Below are 16,376 nucleotides of genomic sequence, written 5' to 3'. Positions count from 1 at the left end.
TAGAAACACGAAAGTTGACATTAATTCTGTATTGTACTTGGGCCCGAACATACTACATCAACGTTCTTATCATCTTACAACACCTTCACATGCTTCTTTTGCCTGAGTCACGTTTACAAGTTTCGTTCTTGGAGTTGAAATCCCACGGGTATGTCAGTGAGGAAGAGGCCATCTTTGTTTTTTAATATCATACACTCCCGCTTTGTTCTCCTCGGTTTCTATTGTTACGGGACGTCTCGGGGCACGGTGATTTTGGTTTTATGAAACGCCTATGACGCCGTTATGAGAGAGCGCATCACGTTGCCGAGCGTCACAAAAGCCGCCTCCCGCTTTTATAAATTGCTTTCACGCTTGAAACAATCAGTGCTTTGGTCTCAGGGTTACATAAGTCATTCAAGATGGTTTGTGTGGAACTTACCGACTTTTATTTTAGGCTTCTTCCCCGAGAGATCACTAATGAGAGACGGTGTGTTACTGGAAAAGCCATGTTGTAGGTTTAGGAGTCGGCGAGGGTACTCACTGATGCCGCTGTTAAATCCTGAGCAGGGAACTATGGATAACATAAAAATGAATCATTCAAGTTTACTCGTTTGTGATAGAAGTCTATTCGTATACCAGTTTTTGTAAGTATAGAAAACATTGTTGTTATAAGAAACTTGCTCAGAGTTTGGTTGTTGTCATAGAAAACATACCATACCCTGTTTTCCTATATAAAGACTGACCCATTGTTCATTCAGAAAGAAAGTTGCAAGTTGAAAGTTGCATCTTGGAATCTGGTAATAAACCTATTTCCTATTAAATTGATCTCACTCTTTTTTAACCTGCTTCTGAAGTTGTATTTCAGATCGAGCATATTTTGGTGCCGAAACTCGGGACCCAACACTGTCGCTGTCCAAATAGATTAGATGTACATTGTCTTCAATGAATCCTATTGAATTGATCGTGGATACTGTCCTTTCTATTTATTAGTTTCCTTGTTTTTTTCAAATCAATCTTTCATATTTTTAAGTAAAAAACATTTCATAGACTGTGATTTCTACATTGGAAAGGTTGAAACTGACCCGAGTACGTCCGTTGCTGACAAAACTGGACTTTAACTCCATCAGGTCCAATCGGCGCCACCACCACTGTGTAGACATCCCCACAGGTCTCTTCCCGAATGTTGCAGTATTTGCCATTGGGTGCGGCTTGGCAGGTGTAGTTGGCGGCTGGCCCGTACAGTTCTACCATGTACTCCTGGTTCTGAGGCATCCGAGAGGAGTGCCAGTACACCCGAAGGGAGTTGTTAGCCCAGCGATAAAGTTGGATATTCGTTGGGCAACAAGCGCCTGATAGAAAGGAAGTTAAACTTGCTACTAATTATGTAAATAAATAAAAATGTTCAATTGATATTGACGAGGCTAGACATCCATTCATTCCAGTTCAAATGGATAAGACGTCTATCGTCGTCCTTACTTGACGAAAACCGGTGATAATTGCACCGGGACGCGTGTCCACTACTGCTGATAGCTTCCAGGCTGACGTTGTAGTGGGTACCACAGCTGATACATCCAATCATGCAATGGGTGTCCAGAGTGTGGCATTTGGCGAGTCCCCGCGTGGAAGTAAGCGTTGCCACGAAGGAGCGAGCGCCATGGCTGACCGACCAGGTCATCTTGGCCACAGCCTGCGTGACCTGGCTCACGTTTACAGACTCTGGACAACAAGGACCTTAAAGAAAATACAATAGGATGAAGGTTTTTTGTTTTTTTTTGGTCCAATGATTGTGTAGTACCTGTTTCTAAATTTGTACTGTATCCGGACAGACTTCGTCCAGCCATGGTAACGGCCACGGCTGTGACCTGGTACGTAGAACCGCACGGCAATTGCGTTAGCATGCAGAAAGTGATTTTTCCATGGCAAGTGTGGGAATCAAAGCGGCCCACGGCAGTGACGGTGTATTCGGTATTTTGGCTGTTTGGAGTGGTGAAGTGGACTCTGTATGAGGACTGGTTGAATTGCGTCACGTTCTGAATTTCGGGAGAACACGGAGCTGGAAAGAGATAAAAGAAGCTTCTTAAAAGACTCTTATTTTGTAATTGTTTTGGATAAAATGGCAACTCTGACCTGTTTCAAGCGTCTGTGCTGGGCAAGTGCTATTGCACCCTCGTAGCTCGTTGCACGCAGTGACGGCCACCGTGTAAACTTTGTTGCATCTCAAATTTGACAAGATGCAAACCGCTTGCGGGTCATCACAGCGTATGACCAGGTCACCTTGCTTTGCCGTTGTTTGGTAAAGTTGGGACCCTTTAACCGGTGACCATGTGATCTCCAGGGTTTCTGTCAAAGGCTGATTGACAAGAACACCATCTGGGCAGCATGGAACTGTTGCAAGGATAGGAGTTAAAAGTGACTGATACTTTCCAGCTACAGTAGTTTTTGATATAGTAGTTTTTTGATGTCTTACTGGTGGTGTAGTTGTGCACATTTGCGAAGGGACTGGCGCCAGCACGGTTGTAGGCCAAAACACTGATGAGATAGGTGTAACCACAAACGCAAAGAAAACTGCAACCGGTTCCAGTGGTGTTGCATAACTTCTCGGCGCCGTCGTCCCTTTTGACGTACGCCGTGTAGAATTCAACTAGCGGGACTTCGGTCCACATTGCCCAACAGTCGTCCGCCTTGGCTTCTTCCACCCAAATGTTGTTGGGAGCGCAGGGGTCTGTTATTTGGAAGGAAAATCAGGGTGCGTACATTTTGTAGCAGGTGCTTAGGCGGAGTTCCACTCACAGGTGATGTAGTCAAGCGGTTGTGAGGGCCAGCTAGGTCCAGCCGAGTTGAAGGCCGTGACGGAGATGGAGTCATTCTGACCGCATCCCACCGGGTTGATGTAACAGTGGTCATTGGCTGTGTTTGTACAGTTTTGGCCGTTGGTGGTCCGAGCCATGTAGTCTTCGTCGTCTTGTGCCGACTCCCAATAGACGGCAATGCTTAGGTTTTCGCCCTGAATCAACTGGTAGTGGGTCAAAGTGGGTCTTCCGGGACCTTTTGGAGCAAATGAAATGAATTAAATTAATGGGAGGGATGTTCAATGCTTTTGAAATGGGAAGGTGTAGCAGTGAATGGCAAATATCGCATTGTTGTCTAAAGAAATTGATGGATTAATTGGTCCCATCAAATTGATTGCAATGCAAAACATTGTGGTGTATGTATGTTGTTTTTTGGGACTTTTTGAATCCAATTGAATGCTGGCGGACATTGTAATATTGGAAAATATCGTTTCTGTGTCTGAGGCATTAGTATTCTGGTGTGTACATATGAAATGAGTTTATATACCCTTACTTTGAAATGAGTGACAGACACTCCCTTGCAAAATCAGAGCATCTGTTTACTTTGGAATGGTCGCCTGGAAACAAAGTTAAGCTCTACATAAGGATATTTCTAAGAAGCAAGAAGTGAGTAAATGTTTTCTATTGTCCCTTTCTACTGTATTGGGAACATGAGCCTACAGTACAACTTCTACCATCGTCAGTGGCATTGAAACATTCTCATTCACTGCCAGACCTTCAGTTTCAAAATCAGTGATTCAGACATTGACCAAAATGCAGATTGAAAATCAAATTCCCATCCCTCACGTGTAATCTGGCACACAGTGAGGTCATCGCCAACACGGCCTTCGGCATCCAGGGCTTCGCCCTTGATGCAATAAGTCGTCCCGGCCTCTAGGTCGCCCAAGGTCACGTTGTGGTCCGAGGTCTCGACCTTGAGCCGAGTACTCCGGCCTTGTCGGATCACGCAGAGCTCGTAAGTGACGGCGTGCTGGACGGGAGACCATGTGACCAGTATGGTGTTGTCGTTGGGGGAGGCGGTGTTCAAATTAGGCGCTGTCACCACTGTGTACAAAATGGAAGAAGATAGACAACAAAGTTGTGTACGTATGTTGTTTTGTAAGAGATGGAAAAGCAAGGCCGCTATTAAATGTCAATGCATTTTCCCTGAGGAGTGGACAGCACCTTGTTCTCATGGTTTCTCTTTTCATTGGATGAAAACACCACCATTCATTGAACAGATACAGTTTCCACCATTCTGCATAAGCCGCAAAGTTCCTTGTCGACGACAATGAGAAGTCAAACTAAACACTGTCATGGCCGGCGGTGTGAGACAAGTCATTGTTCTACAACGACGACGACACTTTGCTGGTCTTGGTTCGCAGATTAGGATCTTGAGTGAATTGCTTCATAAGTCTAAATAAGAGTGCTTGGAAATGGTATTCAATTATACGCAAAAACCACAAAAAGGACCAACCTGGGATTCAAACCCTCGGCCCTAGAACTGTGAGGCCGATGTGGTAACCACTGAACCACTGTGCTGAATTATATAAAGTGGTAGACGCAGGGTTTGACCATTCAAAGTCACCATTTAAATTATAATAGTAAGATTTTTTTTTAGCAAAGTGTAATATTAGACAAAAATGACCATGACATGACTTGATTTAAATTTTAAAGTAACACCATTATATACATATTGTACATAAAAATAATTTGTGTCATTCAATTTATCAAAATTTCAAGAAAATAGGGAGAAAAAATGTTTTCTACCTGAATTATTTATAAAAAATAACCAAAAAAGGTCAAATACTTGAGGCAACCCAGACTTAAACCCCATGAGTACCATTTGCCATCCACAACAATGATCTTATTGCTACCTGTCCTCGCATTGACGGGGTATGACGGTTGACTCCGCCCTCCCAAGTTGATGGACATGACGCTTAGTCTGTAGTCTGTGTACGGCTGAAGTCCAACCACGGTAGCCGGGGAACTGTCCACTTCGGTTTCTGAGAGGATCTCGGTGCTCTGCGACTGTAGTCTGATGCTGTAGCCCGTTGCCTCGGCAACCTCTGTGAATACCACTGTGATGCTATCACTGTGCTTGGAGTAGACTTGGACGATTTTTGGTGCTTCAGGAGCTAATAACCAATGGAAAGACGTCAATAGATTCATATTCCTGGCTAATATATTAGCATATTTAGTTACAAATTTTTCATTTGGATTGTTGAGTCAGTTGGAAAAATAGTGAAAAATAGAAAAATAGTTGTTTTTTTTACCATTTTCAGCAGTGCATATCTGAAAATAACAAAATATTGTGATCAATAAGTGCAAACAAGCATTCTTTGTATCTGAAGGGAAATTCTGCAGCTGGCTGCACATTGCTTTCATTCAACACACATTTCAACGTGGGTTTTTCTTTCAGCTCTGAATGAATTTGTCCTTTGAGGCTAGTGGGGGGGCGTCGGAGGGGGGGCATGTTGCATACACGGATGCGATGAAAACCGTCAAGATCAAAAGCCTGTGTGTTCATATCATATTCATATTTTTCAACTGGGATTATAAGTATCAAAAATTAGAAAAGTCTCTGACCCTGTTGTATAACACAAAATGAATCATTTTTTTGCTATCAAAACAACATTCGTATAGTTTTTTAGTTAATTTTAAGATCACCATAAATTCAAAAATGTCTTTTTTTGGAGGAACAACGCAATAAACTTCAATCGAAGCTGGATTTTTGTCTCCCGCCAATCTTTTGCCGTCACTGCCAGATATTTCTACTTTTTCTTTTTAAAGTAATTCGCAGGACTCACCTGTGTGACGGCCATAAGGATTTTCAGCATCATCGGCCATCTTTTCTCCATAACTGCACTTTTTAAATGGCTGAAAGCAAGCTGAAGGATGCTTCTGTTGTTCTAAATAATTTGAGAGAAGTTGAAATCTGTCTTTCTCTCTCAATCTTGCTTTCCTCTGATAAGCCGACAGGTGTGTTATTGTTTCAGCAAATACCTAAAAGCCCAGGGGGGCTGAAACTCCTCCCCCTTGAGGGTCTCTTGGGTGGGCTTTTCCAAGCGAAAGAAGGAAGCTCCTCTTACGCAGATTGGAATGTATATTGTATATTTTTTAATTGGATTGGATTAGATAACTTTATTCATCCCGTATTTGGGAAATTTCGTAGTCACAATTTGCAAGAGGGTGAGAATACAGACACAGCAAAATACATTGTAAACATAAATAGATAAGTTATAAGTAAGTTAATAAATAAATACATGAATAAGTTGTTTTTTTACATACAGGGCCCGCCATAAGTAACTTTTCTTCCAAAATGTTGTATTCTTTGTTGTATCCTGGCCATGCCCAGGGATTGACCATATTGTTTGTCCTTATGTATATATTTCCCTTTACGTGACTAAGGTTATACTATAGCCCTTTATACTCTTATTATCTGACATGACTTCTTTTCATAAAGTTAGCTAAGATAAATACCCCCATGGGAGCAGCTTAAAATGTGGTCATTGCCCGTTAAATGTCACCCTACGTCTTCTCGAACGTTATTTCCGATCATGTGACCAACACAGTGATAAAGACGGGTGAAACATTATACTGCATTCGCCCTTCCAATCAGGTTACACTAGTTAGAATATATATAAGTTATTGTAAATAATGCTTCCAGATATATACACAGAATAATAGAGGCTATTGTATATTTCATGTAAAGAAAAAAAAATCTGTATACAATATGTACATTCAACTAAGTTTAGTTAAAATCGTCATTTTATTACTTTTCATGGACAGCAATAAATGTCTTACTTTAATTTGATAGACACAACTAATGTTAACCATACTTCTGAATTAATTAATACTATTATTTTTTGTCTCAAATATCATACTATGTTTGGAAGAATCAATTTTTTTTAACTCAAAAAACAACATTAGAACCTCCCACAACAAACAATGAAGAGTTTCTAGCATTAACTGTATTTGGTAGCGTCCTTCCTGAATGCAAATTCCCAGCCTATAGAAACCCAGAACGAAAAAACATTCGGTATACACAGCGTCCCCATTGGACGCATCAAATTGGCAACAGAAACTAAAATTGATACTCATTGAATAGCGCGGGATTTTCCTGTAATGTTATGCTAGCCTCATTATGGACTTGATTCATGGTTTATGGCTTTTAGCCCTGTGGCCCATTGTGTCTAGATTGAATGACAAACTCTTCAAATTCATTCTATTAAAGTGACAGACACCTTTTTTTTAGCCTGTTTGCTAACTTGGAAAGAATAAGGCATTTCATTTTTCTGATCTGTATTAGTACAGAATTGTTTTTAACCATCCAGGGCCCAATCGATTAGCTGTTTATCCGGTTTATCCCCAAATTGTCAAGGACAGACATGACTTTTGTCCATAAAGTGAATGGACGAATGAAAACAAAGCGTCAATGATAACAACAAAGCCTATTATGCCTATTATTATATATTATTATCATGTAATCTTGTGCCCTCGTTGTCGCAATGTTGCCGAATTTTGTCCATTTCTCTGCAATAGCGTTTTGGCCAGATCTGCCGTCAATCTCTTGGCCAAGCGGTCGGTTGTCCTTTTCATTTGTCGTGCGGCCTCAATAGCTTGGTCCAAGATCCTGTTCATCTCCTCGTCCTTGGAAAAACAGGAGCAAATAAGCTGTTTGTCATAATAGATATAAATGACGATTTCACATTAAGACCTCAAATTCCCTCCTGTTGTGAGTATTGGTGTGTAGAAAGTACACATTGCTGGGCAAAAGAGCCGTGTCGGATTGGCTTGAACGCTTGCGATGTTTGCTGACTTGAGGAGTCGCTTCCTTGACTTTGTAGCTGAACAGAAGAACCAATCAAGTTATGTGGCGTATTTTCTGCACTATAAGATGCAATGACAAGACAATTTTCTCAAAAGCCGCCAGTGCGACTTATATATGGATCGGTATTGCATGAAATTCCCTTTGGCAAAGCTCCTTTTGTTTTATAATGTATAAAACAAGCCCTTACCACCACGAATACTAGCACCAATGTGTTGTACCTTATATATGAAACTCATTTTAACAGATTTATAGTGTTTAAAATAAAGTACGTGTTTTTACCATGCGGGTAAACTGCAAGAGGAGCCATAGTTGACCTGGAGCAAGGGTCTTAGCGAGGGTTGAGGTGGGTCAAGAGACCATTTGTCTTTGATGAAAAGACTCTCTGAGGGAAAAAACTTTTTTTTATAGGATAGCTATCATGTTTTTCATTTTGACTTCCATCTGTCTAACTTTAATTCATGAATTCTTCCTTATTAAAGTTTAAAGAAGCTGACCTTGTGATTCCTGTTTCCGGATGACTCTCTTGTCTACAATAGGCCGACCATCAACTTGCCGCCTTCTCTCGGAGAAGGAAGCAGTATTACTGCTATCTGTACTTGAAGCGGTACATGAAAAAATTTCAAAAATCGACAGTATTACTATTAAAACATACATTTACAAACCGAGTCTATTTGACAATCCCATACTCACCCATTGCTGACTTGCATAGAGTCATCACTTCTATTCTGGCTTCTTTCTTCTAATCCATCATTTTGGTCCACATCACCCTCGTTTTCCTTCTGTGCCACAATCATTGTCTCCCTCCTAAAACATTCAGTGGTCCAACTTGCACTTGACTCCTGAAATACGAGACAACTGTCCAACTCAATGCATTTTTAAATGCGAGTTGAAATCAGTTCATAAACCCGATAAATTCACTTCTAGAACCAGGAATGAAAATATTCTTTGCCAAAATGGTCTTACCCCATGGAGCTTTGTCATTATTTCTTCGGATAAAAGAGGCCAGTTGATCTGCTCACATCTATTTTTGTCAATCATCTCCTTAATGTCCTCCAGTTGCATCCCCACTCTGAATATATCGCCTTCTACCAGCCTGCAGAAAGCAGAATATCATCAAATTATTATTTTTTTAAACTACAAACAGGGCCAGAGCTTTCCTTTACCTATTTGGGTCAAATATTCCAATATTTCTACACAATCCCAAATAATTCTGCATTTCCAGAGCTCGATGCTCCTCCTTCTTACTCATGTATTTTCTTTCCAACTGGTCCTGAGTTTCCATCAAGCTCCTGAGAATCTAAAAAAACACTCTCGATTTCAACAAGACTTCAACAAAAACGCTAATAACCCAACGACAACTTACCATTTGCTGTTCTTCAATGCTAACCGACATGTTGTTTACATTCTGCTTGAACTCGTCCACCTAAAACCAATGTTGCATTGTCAGGACTTTGTTTACATAGTACTGAACTGCTTACTTTTTTTTTTTAAACTTACCGACTGCATAAACTGCCCAATGACAGCTCTTAGCTCGGCAGCCATTTTTTCTGCCTCACTGACATCATCTTCCTCATTGATCTTCATTTTATTCTGGTCATTTGGGTCTTCTTTTTCATCAATGTTCCCTAAAATATGTTAATAAAAGATAGAAGGTTTTACACATAAAAGACAAAGAAATTGGAATTATTTTCAATTTGCAGCGAATGACGCAAGTGTAATTTAAGAAGCCCAGAGAAAAGATGTTTGTGTAACCAGTATCATGTCATTTGAGCCTATTTGTCTCCATGGAAACGTGCATAATATCCTCTGGCTGTAGTTGGTGAAGTAAAACGTCGTCCTGTTTTAATATCGCATGTCGTGTATAGAAACAAACCTAATGTAGGAATGACGGGAGGTGCAGATTCAATATGGCTTCCCTCAATGGAGTTTCCTGGGTCGGCCTCTATGCAAAATTCTGAGGAGACCTGTGAAAAGACAATAGTAGATGAGAGAATATACTTTTTTTTAACCTGCTAATGATTGGTTAAAGTTTTAGAGTGATCTACATTGGTTCCTAACCTCATTTTGTCTATGAGATTCTCAGCTTGGACATTTTTGGCCAGTACTTTATCATATTCAGCCTAGGAAAAAAAATACTGCGGTATCTCATGTAGTTGATTGTGTCTACTCACCCCAAGAGGGCAGTAAAGGACTACTTTAGTCTAAATGAAGTTGCGCAACTCACCCAAAAGCAGATAGGTGATTATTATTTTTTTTAATTAAGACTAAATACTCTCTTGATTATGCAATTGCAGTTGTTAATTGTTTTTCAAAAGTATTTTAGATACTTTTAAATCATCCATCTTGTGTTTAAACTGAGATTTGCAGCAATGGAAGCTGAACTCAAGCTTTCTGTGCGGCCCATATTCAATGATATTCCCACAATTTGCTATACCCTTTGGTATATATTTATTAGAGGTGTACCTTTAAGTTACATACCAGGGTAGGACTGGTCTGCTCATGTGTCTTCTTGGCTGAAGAATGAAGGTCTGAATCCTCCAGGACTTTGCTGATCACTTCTAACATTCCTGGAGAGGACTGGGCTCGGATTATGGGATTTGGTACTTGAGGAAGTAACAAAACTGGATGATTGGGACCCTTTGGGATTTTCACTTTTGGGGCTACCTTAGAAAAGTCAGGAAGAGGATAGTGGACTTGACCCTGGCCGTATTTGAACTCACTGAATGACCTACTACGCAAATGTGAGACTTTATGTTCTTCGCATTTTGTTGGCGCCTTGACATTTGTTACATCGCCACCAGAGGGCGTGCCATCCTCCTTCAAAAGTTCACTTTTTGACAAACTTTCGCCATCGCCGTAACAAGTTTCGACAGCAAGTCTTTGGGAAATGCCACTAGACGGCGCCGAGTCGTCATTTGTTGACGTGTTGCAATGGAAGTCGTCTGAACTTTCCAACAAGGAAACTTCCGGAAGTGTCTCGGCTTCGATCAACTGTCCGCTTTGTAGTAACTCCTCCTGGGAAAAATGGCGTAGTAACATCTGATTCATGTCAATGGTAGATCGTTTGTCCATTTTATTTTCTCGTTTGTCTCCTATTTCGGCAAGAGACGCATCTGAGATGGGATGGTGGAGTGTAGGATGCTCATTGGTTGCAGTTTGTCTTCTATTGGGGTTGATGTAAGGACTTTCAAGGTGGTGATCATAAGGGAGGTCCTCTTGGTCTTCGTCGCTAGTATTTTGTGCAGATTGCTCATTTTTTTGGTTCAGGAGATTCTCATTGGGTAATTTATTGGTTTTTGTGGACAAATCACTCAGGTGGAGACTTTTATCCTCACTTGGATCCATCATGATTCTTTGCTGGGAGGGTTTTTGTTGTAGTAAAGTTGTCTTGACTCAGAATGTCCTCAGAATTCAAGTTTTAGCATTTGAATTAGTTTGTTCTTGTGGGAGGAATATCTTTTAAAAATTCTGATCTGTTAAAAAAATGGACATATTTATATTTTAAAGGCAAATACAAGATAATGTCATCTAATGCATACTAATACTACATCTAAAAGTAACTACTTGTAAACAAAACTAAAATTCTTGATGTTAATCAAGCAATTTGTTTCAAAAGTCATCAAATAATGAAAATACGTTGATAAATAACTAATAAATACCACAAGGAAAACTTTTTTTGGCCAATTTGCCAAATACAGAGGTCACAAAATGTACTCTCTACATTCAAATACACAAAATGTACTTACTGGAGTAATAGACAGGGTTCTCTGAAACAAAACATCACCTCTAGAAATATTGCAAGTAAGTAGTACATTGTAGTTCTCCCAATTGGCGTCTTGACATGTGCTTTTTTTTGGATAGCTTTTGTTTCCTCGCCATTATTAATTTTGCACAATGCTACTGGAGTCTATCTGGCCCCGCTACAGTCAGCTGTGCGGGCGTCTTGTTGCCTAGGAAACACACCGGATGTGACATCGCCATATTTTTATTTATTTTCATCAACAAAAGCAAAAAACATGACATGAACAACAACAGCACATTGTGGCTTATTAACTGCATTATCACATACATTTGTGCTTATCATTTTATTTGAGCCATTTTATTTGAAAACTGCCCTCAACAACCAAACAAACTTCTCGTTGGATTCTTTTTACAAGCATTAAATAGTTCAATTCAAACTAAAATAATTGATGATGTCATTATTCCCTCTTGATTCAATTCTATTTTGTGGCCGGTAGTGAGTGACAGGAGTTTTACATACGTCATGAAATACACTCATTCAAATATTTTAGACCAATGACTGAGCTTGTAGGCGTGGCTATCTTTGAATTTCGCCATTCGATTGGCTGCGTGCAGAAAACACATTCTACTACCTTGGGACAGTAAAGACGCCGTCCACCTCTTTACTATTAAAAGTTCATCCAAATTATTGAAATCTATGGCTATTAAATCGTGGGGTTTGTACGAATTGTTCTTTGCACATAAGGAGGACTAATGATCATAACGTAGTGAAAGGCGGAACGAAGAATAATCGAACTGGATCGACTCACGTAAGTTTTCGGCTAATGTGCTAAAGGCTAACCAATGACGGCATAACTGTAGATAGTAATTCCCGGTTTGTAGTACTACTTGTTGCATTGAGGGGAAAAAACTATATTATTGATTTCTATTATTGCCAGTCGTCTGTGATGTTGTTAGGATTCAAAAATAATGTTGATTGTCTTCCTCTTTGATATTAAATGGAATAGGTTTCCATACATTTTAAATATTTATAATCCATGGCATTCCAGAATTAGTGATAAACCGGTTGAACATTTTTTAAATTTAGTAATGGTGATATTATTTCTAATTACTGTTATTAAATTTTTTTCCCAACAGGCTATCACGATTTCCTGCTCCTGTAAGGAAGAGTTACAGGTCAGTTTGATCTTTATTTATTTTGATTTATGGGGTTAATTCTTTCTGTGGGCCTGGCGACCAATCCTGGGTGTAGGGTGTGTCTGATTATTATGTTTGATTATTCTTATAATACGAATGACTTGCTTTATATAATGTCACTTTATCCTTTGTTTACACTGGGTTAGGCTCCAAATGAAAGGATTAGTACAACAATCTAAAGCACTGGTGTCCAAGTGGCGGCCCGGGGGCCAAATCTGGGCCGCTGCATCATTTTGTGTGGCCCGGGAAATTAAATCATGAGTGCTGACTTTCTGTTTTAGCATCAAATTCAAATGAAGAGTATAGATGTATATTACATTTTATGTTGTTTCCCCCTTTTAAATCAATAATTGTCATTTTTTAATCCATTTTTTAGTTAAAAAATCATTTTTTTAAATCTAAAAATATATTTAAAAAAAGCTAAAATAAACATTGTTTTAGATCTATAAAAAACTGAATATTCTCTCCAAAGTTTTTCTATCCTCAAAGCTAGCAACTCCATTTTTTTTATTATGGCCTCACTTTTGATTGACAGCCACCATTTTTTTCCATACCCCCACTTGACTCTCTCTCATTCTTTCTCATCCCATATTACTCATTTCACGCACGCTGCTGTTTGGTGGCTGTTGCCATGGTGACGTCTGGTCAGCAAGAGGCTTCTCACACACACAAACACACACACACACACACACACACACACACACACAGCATCTTGTATCCTCTCCACATTGGGCCACGGAAGGGGGAGAGCGAGGGGCCCAGTGGATTCTCACTTGCCTCCTTTATTTATGTGCACTTTTTGGGAAATTAGTTTTACCTCCAAAGTATTTAAGACAATCTTCTTCTTCCATTGGGTCGGGAACAAAATTTGGATTTTCCCTCATATTATGCACAGCAATGGATACTGACAACTCCGTGATTAGCACAAGAGCTGAGGATCAGTCCTTCCATGTACGCTACAGGTAGGAATATTTACCTAGGTGCACATTTCCCTTTATTATTATTATTATTATTATTTTAACTTTCAAGATCCACCCAAGAAAAATTCACTCAGTTTTATTCAGTCGATTTTATTCACTATCATATCTATATGCGCCCTGTGATTGACCGGTGACCAGTCTTTTGTTTAGCTTGGATTGGTTCTAACTTCCAGTAGAAAAGAAATATGAATAATATTCAAAACTGCCTGTTTTTTGCTTGTTTTTTTTAAATTAGAACTATCTGAAAGAGTTGCTCTATCCTTTTGACCATATTTACATGTCAATTGAGCAGTTTTAGAGGAGATAGTTTTTATTTTTTTATGTTTGCGTACATATCTTTTACTTTAAAAATGTTGTTGTGATAGGCTTGAGGCAATAAATCATGTTTATCAATATAGAATAACTTTATTCATCCTGTATTCGGGATATTTCGTTGTCACAGGAGCAAGAAAGTGAGAATACAGACACAGAAAAAGACATTTTAGACATAAATAGATAGGCAAAAAGTATGTTAACTATCGGTAAGTGTTATAGTAGCTTCTCCAATTACTTCGCAAATATCTACTGTCAAAGCTCCTATTGAAAGAAGCGTTAATATTTAACAAGTCCTTAAATATTCATCACTTGCTTACTTTATCTACATGTCAATAAAATTGAGATGGTTCATCCTGATGAAATCCACTCTATTGGACCACCAGCCAATTGGAATCGAGTTATGAAATAAGCCTAGAATCCCATCTAGAATCTGTTGCACTGTAATCTGAAATGACCAGGTCAGGGAAGAGAGACGAAGATGAGCCGAGAGAACGCCGAGTCGTCGCTTTCGTCGCCCCCGGTGGCATTCGGGCTTAGCGCAGTTGACTGTTTTTTTGTTGTTGTTGTTGTCTTGAATATCGCTGACGTCAGACGCATTTCTGTCACCGGAAAGATTTTTTTTTAACTTTCAGATGCACTATGTGCTGTAGTTGTTGTTGTTGTTGTTGTAAGACGAGAAAAAATTGCAGGTAGGCTGGTGTGCATTAGTCTTGATTGGCACTTCGTTCACTATAAGAAGATTATTTCACGTTATTGTAAAATTGTGTATAGTTGGAATATTTTGTATTGATTGTTGTTGACGAACATATATTGATAATTAAGCTTCAAAAACTTGCCCTTCTTTTCACATCTTTGGAACAAGTGAGACTTTCCTCTATAAGAAAATCTGATGATTTTTATCTCCTCTTAATCTGATGTAATCCAGCCATAGATGCACCCACCTTTTGTTTGACTCTACAGGCAGCCATTTTCATGTAGGCCGGACCATTTTAGATATATTATTTAGATATTTTTTATAAATGGATTCAAAGCCCTGAATCTTCAGTTTTTTATAGATCTAAAACAATGTTTATTTTAGCTTTTTTAAAAAATATATTTTTAGATTTTACAAAATGATTTTTGACCTAAAAACTGAAAAAAATGATTAAAAATGTACAATTATTGTTTTAAAAGGGGCGAAATCAGTAAATTTAATATAAATCTATATCTATCATTTTAATTTGATCCTAAAACAAAAAGTCAGAACTCACGATTTACTTTTCCGGGCCACACAAAATGATGCGGCGGGCCAGATTTGGCCCCCGGGCCGCCACTTTGACACCAATTGCATCCTGTTGTTTAAATCATCCAACTCCATCCATGAAAACCATTCTTTTCAACAAAAAAGACTTTAAAGTCTGGCAACCAATGAGTTAATCTCAAACATTGTAACTAAAGGATGTGATCTACCATAACAAAGTAAGGGCGTCTACGTCCACATTGACCAATAAGATACACCGTTTTGCCTGCATTGTTCCGTAGAAGCGGAAGGAAGTGGCCAAACGACATCCTCTGCGCATTAGCTTTTTCTTCCAGTCGCTTTCACTGACTTGACGCCAAACTAACTCGAGTATTTTCAATTAAAGCCATCTAAACGTTGTCTTTTTTTAGGATGGAGGTATCCTGCCTTGAGCTAGCCTTGGAGGGCGAGCGCCTCTGCAAAGTGGGCGACTACAGAGCGGGCGTTTCCTTCTTTGAAGCTGCCATCCAGGTGGGTACGGAGGACCTGCAGGTACTCAGCGCCATTTACAGCCAATTGGGGAACGCCTATTTCCATTTACAAGACTACGCCAAGGCCTTGGAGTTCCACCGGCATGACCTGACGTTGACTAGGTGGGTGATATCGGCGAGTGAAATGGCGGAAAACTCTGAAATGTGGCTCTATGTTTCAGGACTATTGGGGATCTTCTTGGGGAAGCCAAAGCCAGTGGGAATTTGGGGAATACGCTGAAGGTTTTGGGACACTTTGATGAGGCTATGGTGTGCTGTCAGAGGCATTTGGACATAGCGCGAGATCTCAATGATAAGGTAAGGGTTTAAATACAGAGTATGTACAGTGGGGTGTTGGGTCTTTAAATGATTTGGAGGTGGGAGAAATGGCGTCTCTCATAGATGGAGCGAGGCGTGGTTTCAAGGATCATGGTTGATTGCAGCCAATGGAGGTTGAGTTGAAGCACAAGTGACACATTAGCCTATTTTTTTTCTCAAATTAGTGTATCTAATAATGCTGTCTTTTGAAATGGCTGAATTTGAAGTTGGCATAAATTAATTCATGATAAAATATTGGTAATTGGAATAAGTTGTGATTGTTATTATAGTTCCAGTTGTTGTTTTTCTTACGCATGTTGAATTAATCAACAACCTTGTAATTGTTTTGATTTATGGCCTTAAAGCCGTACGCGAATTACTGTTCGGGAGGATACTTTGAAGACAAGGGGGAAGTCTTGTTGTTTTGCTGTATCT

The 16,376-nt window shown here is 39.5% G+C and overlaps 3 protein-coding genes across 5 annotated transcripts in view; 1 reads left to right on the top strand and 2 right to left on the bottom strand.

Moving 5' to 3' along the window:
• Positions 1-16,376, top strand: part of gpsm2 (G protein signaling modulator 2) — a 41,556-nt gene that overhangs the window by 21,701 nt on the left and 3,479 nt on the right. The window contains exons 1-4 of one of the 3 annotated variants that reach the window (XM_077724705.1): positions 12,006-12,191; positions 12,520-12,558; positions 15,525-15,746; positions 15,806-15,941. In XM_077724705.1, the coding sequence (XP_077580831.1) occupies positions 15,526-15,746; positions 15,806-15,941 (357 nt within the window). In that variant the 5' untranslated portion in view covers positions 12,006-12,191; positions 12,520-12,558; position 15,525. Of the gene's footprint in view, positions 1-12,005; positions 12,192-12,519; positions 12,559-13,432; positions 13,542-15,524; positions 15,747-15,805; positions 15,942-16,376 lie in introns of those variants that run through there. The other 2 variants (XM_077724703.1, XM_077724704.1) reach the window with 2 other exon arrangements.
• Positions 425-5,657, bottom strand: LOC144201653 (fibronectin type III domain-containing protein 7-like). Its single transcript, XM_077724401.1, has 11 exons — positions 5,618-5,657; positions 4,685-4,945; positions 3,615-3,872; positions 2,770-3,024; positions 2,447-2,701; positions 2,107-2,364; positions 1,775-2,032; positions 1,456-1,710; positions 1,062-1,328; positions 521-550; positions 425-453 (listed from the first exon to the last, which is right to left on the bottom strand). Exons 1-11 carry the CDS (start codon positions 5,655-5,657, stop codon positions 425-427), a joined length of 2,166 nt encoding a protein of 721 aa, XP_077580527.1.
• aknad1 (AKNA domain containing 1) lies at positions 8,122-11,555 on the bottom strand. Its single transcript, XM_077723757.1, has 10 exons — positions 11,388-11,555; positions 10,105-11,114; positions 9,687-9,761; positions 9,515-9,605; positions 9,139-9,266; positions 9,005-9,064; positions 8,805-8,938; positions 8,605-8,734; positions 8,332-8,480; positions 8,122-8,236 (listed from the first exon to the last, which is right to left on the bottom strand). The coding sequence occupies exons 2-10, from the start codon at positions 10,984-10,986 to the stop codon at positions 8,122-8,124; spliced, it is 1,764 nt and encodes a 587-aa protein (XP_077579883.1). The 5' UTR covers positions 10,987-11,114; positions 11,388-11,555.

This window comes from Stigmatopora nigra, chromosome 9, assembly GCF_051989575.1.
Source record: "Stigmatopora nigra isolate UIUO_SnigA chromosome 9, RoL_Snig_1.1, whole genome shotgun sequence".
Classification (NCBI taxonomy): Eukaryota; Metazoa; Chordata; class Actinopteri; order Syngnathiformes; family Syngnathidae; genus Stigmatopora; species Stigmatopora nigra.
The sequence above is the reverse complement of the archived record's forward strand: the minus strand, read 5'-3'. Positions and strand labels throughout refer to the sequence as shown.

Excerpts from the sequence above, each read along its gene's own strand:
- LOC144201653 (XM_077724401.1), bottom strand. The coding sequence starts at position 5,657 with ATGGCCGATGATGCTGAAAATCCTTATGGCCGTCACACAG. Across the intron at positions 4,946-5,617 it reads TCCTTATGGCCGTCACACAG|CTCCTGAAGCACCAAAAATC; the intron begins GTGAGTCCTGCG and ends ATTGGTTATTAG. Across the intron at positions 551-1,061 it reads TCAGCAACGGACGTACTCGG|TTCCCTGCTCAGGATTTAAC; the intron begins GTCAGTTTCAAC and ends TGTTATCCATAG.
- aknad1 (XM_077723757.1), bottom strand. The coding sequence starts at position 10,986 with ATGGATCCAAGTGAGGATAAAAGTCTCCACCTGAGTGATTTGTCCACA. Across the intron at positions 9,606-9,686 it reads AAATGAGGTTAGGAACCAAT|GTCTCCTCAGAATTTTGCAT; the intron begins GTAGATCACTCT and ends GTCTTTTCACAG. Across the intron at positions 9,267-9,514 it reads TCCCGTCATTCCTACATTAG|GGAACATTGATGAAAAAGAA; the intron begins GTTTGTTTCTAT and ends AACATATTTTAG.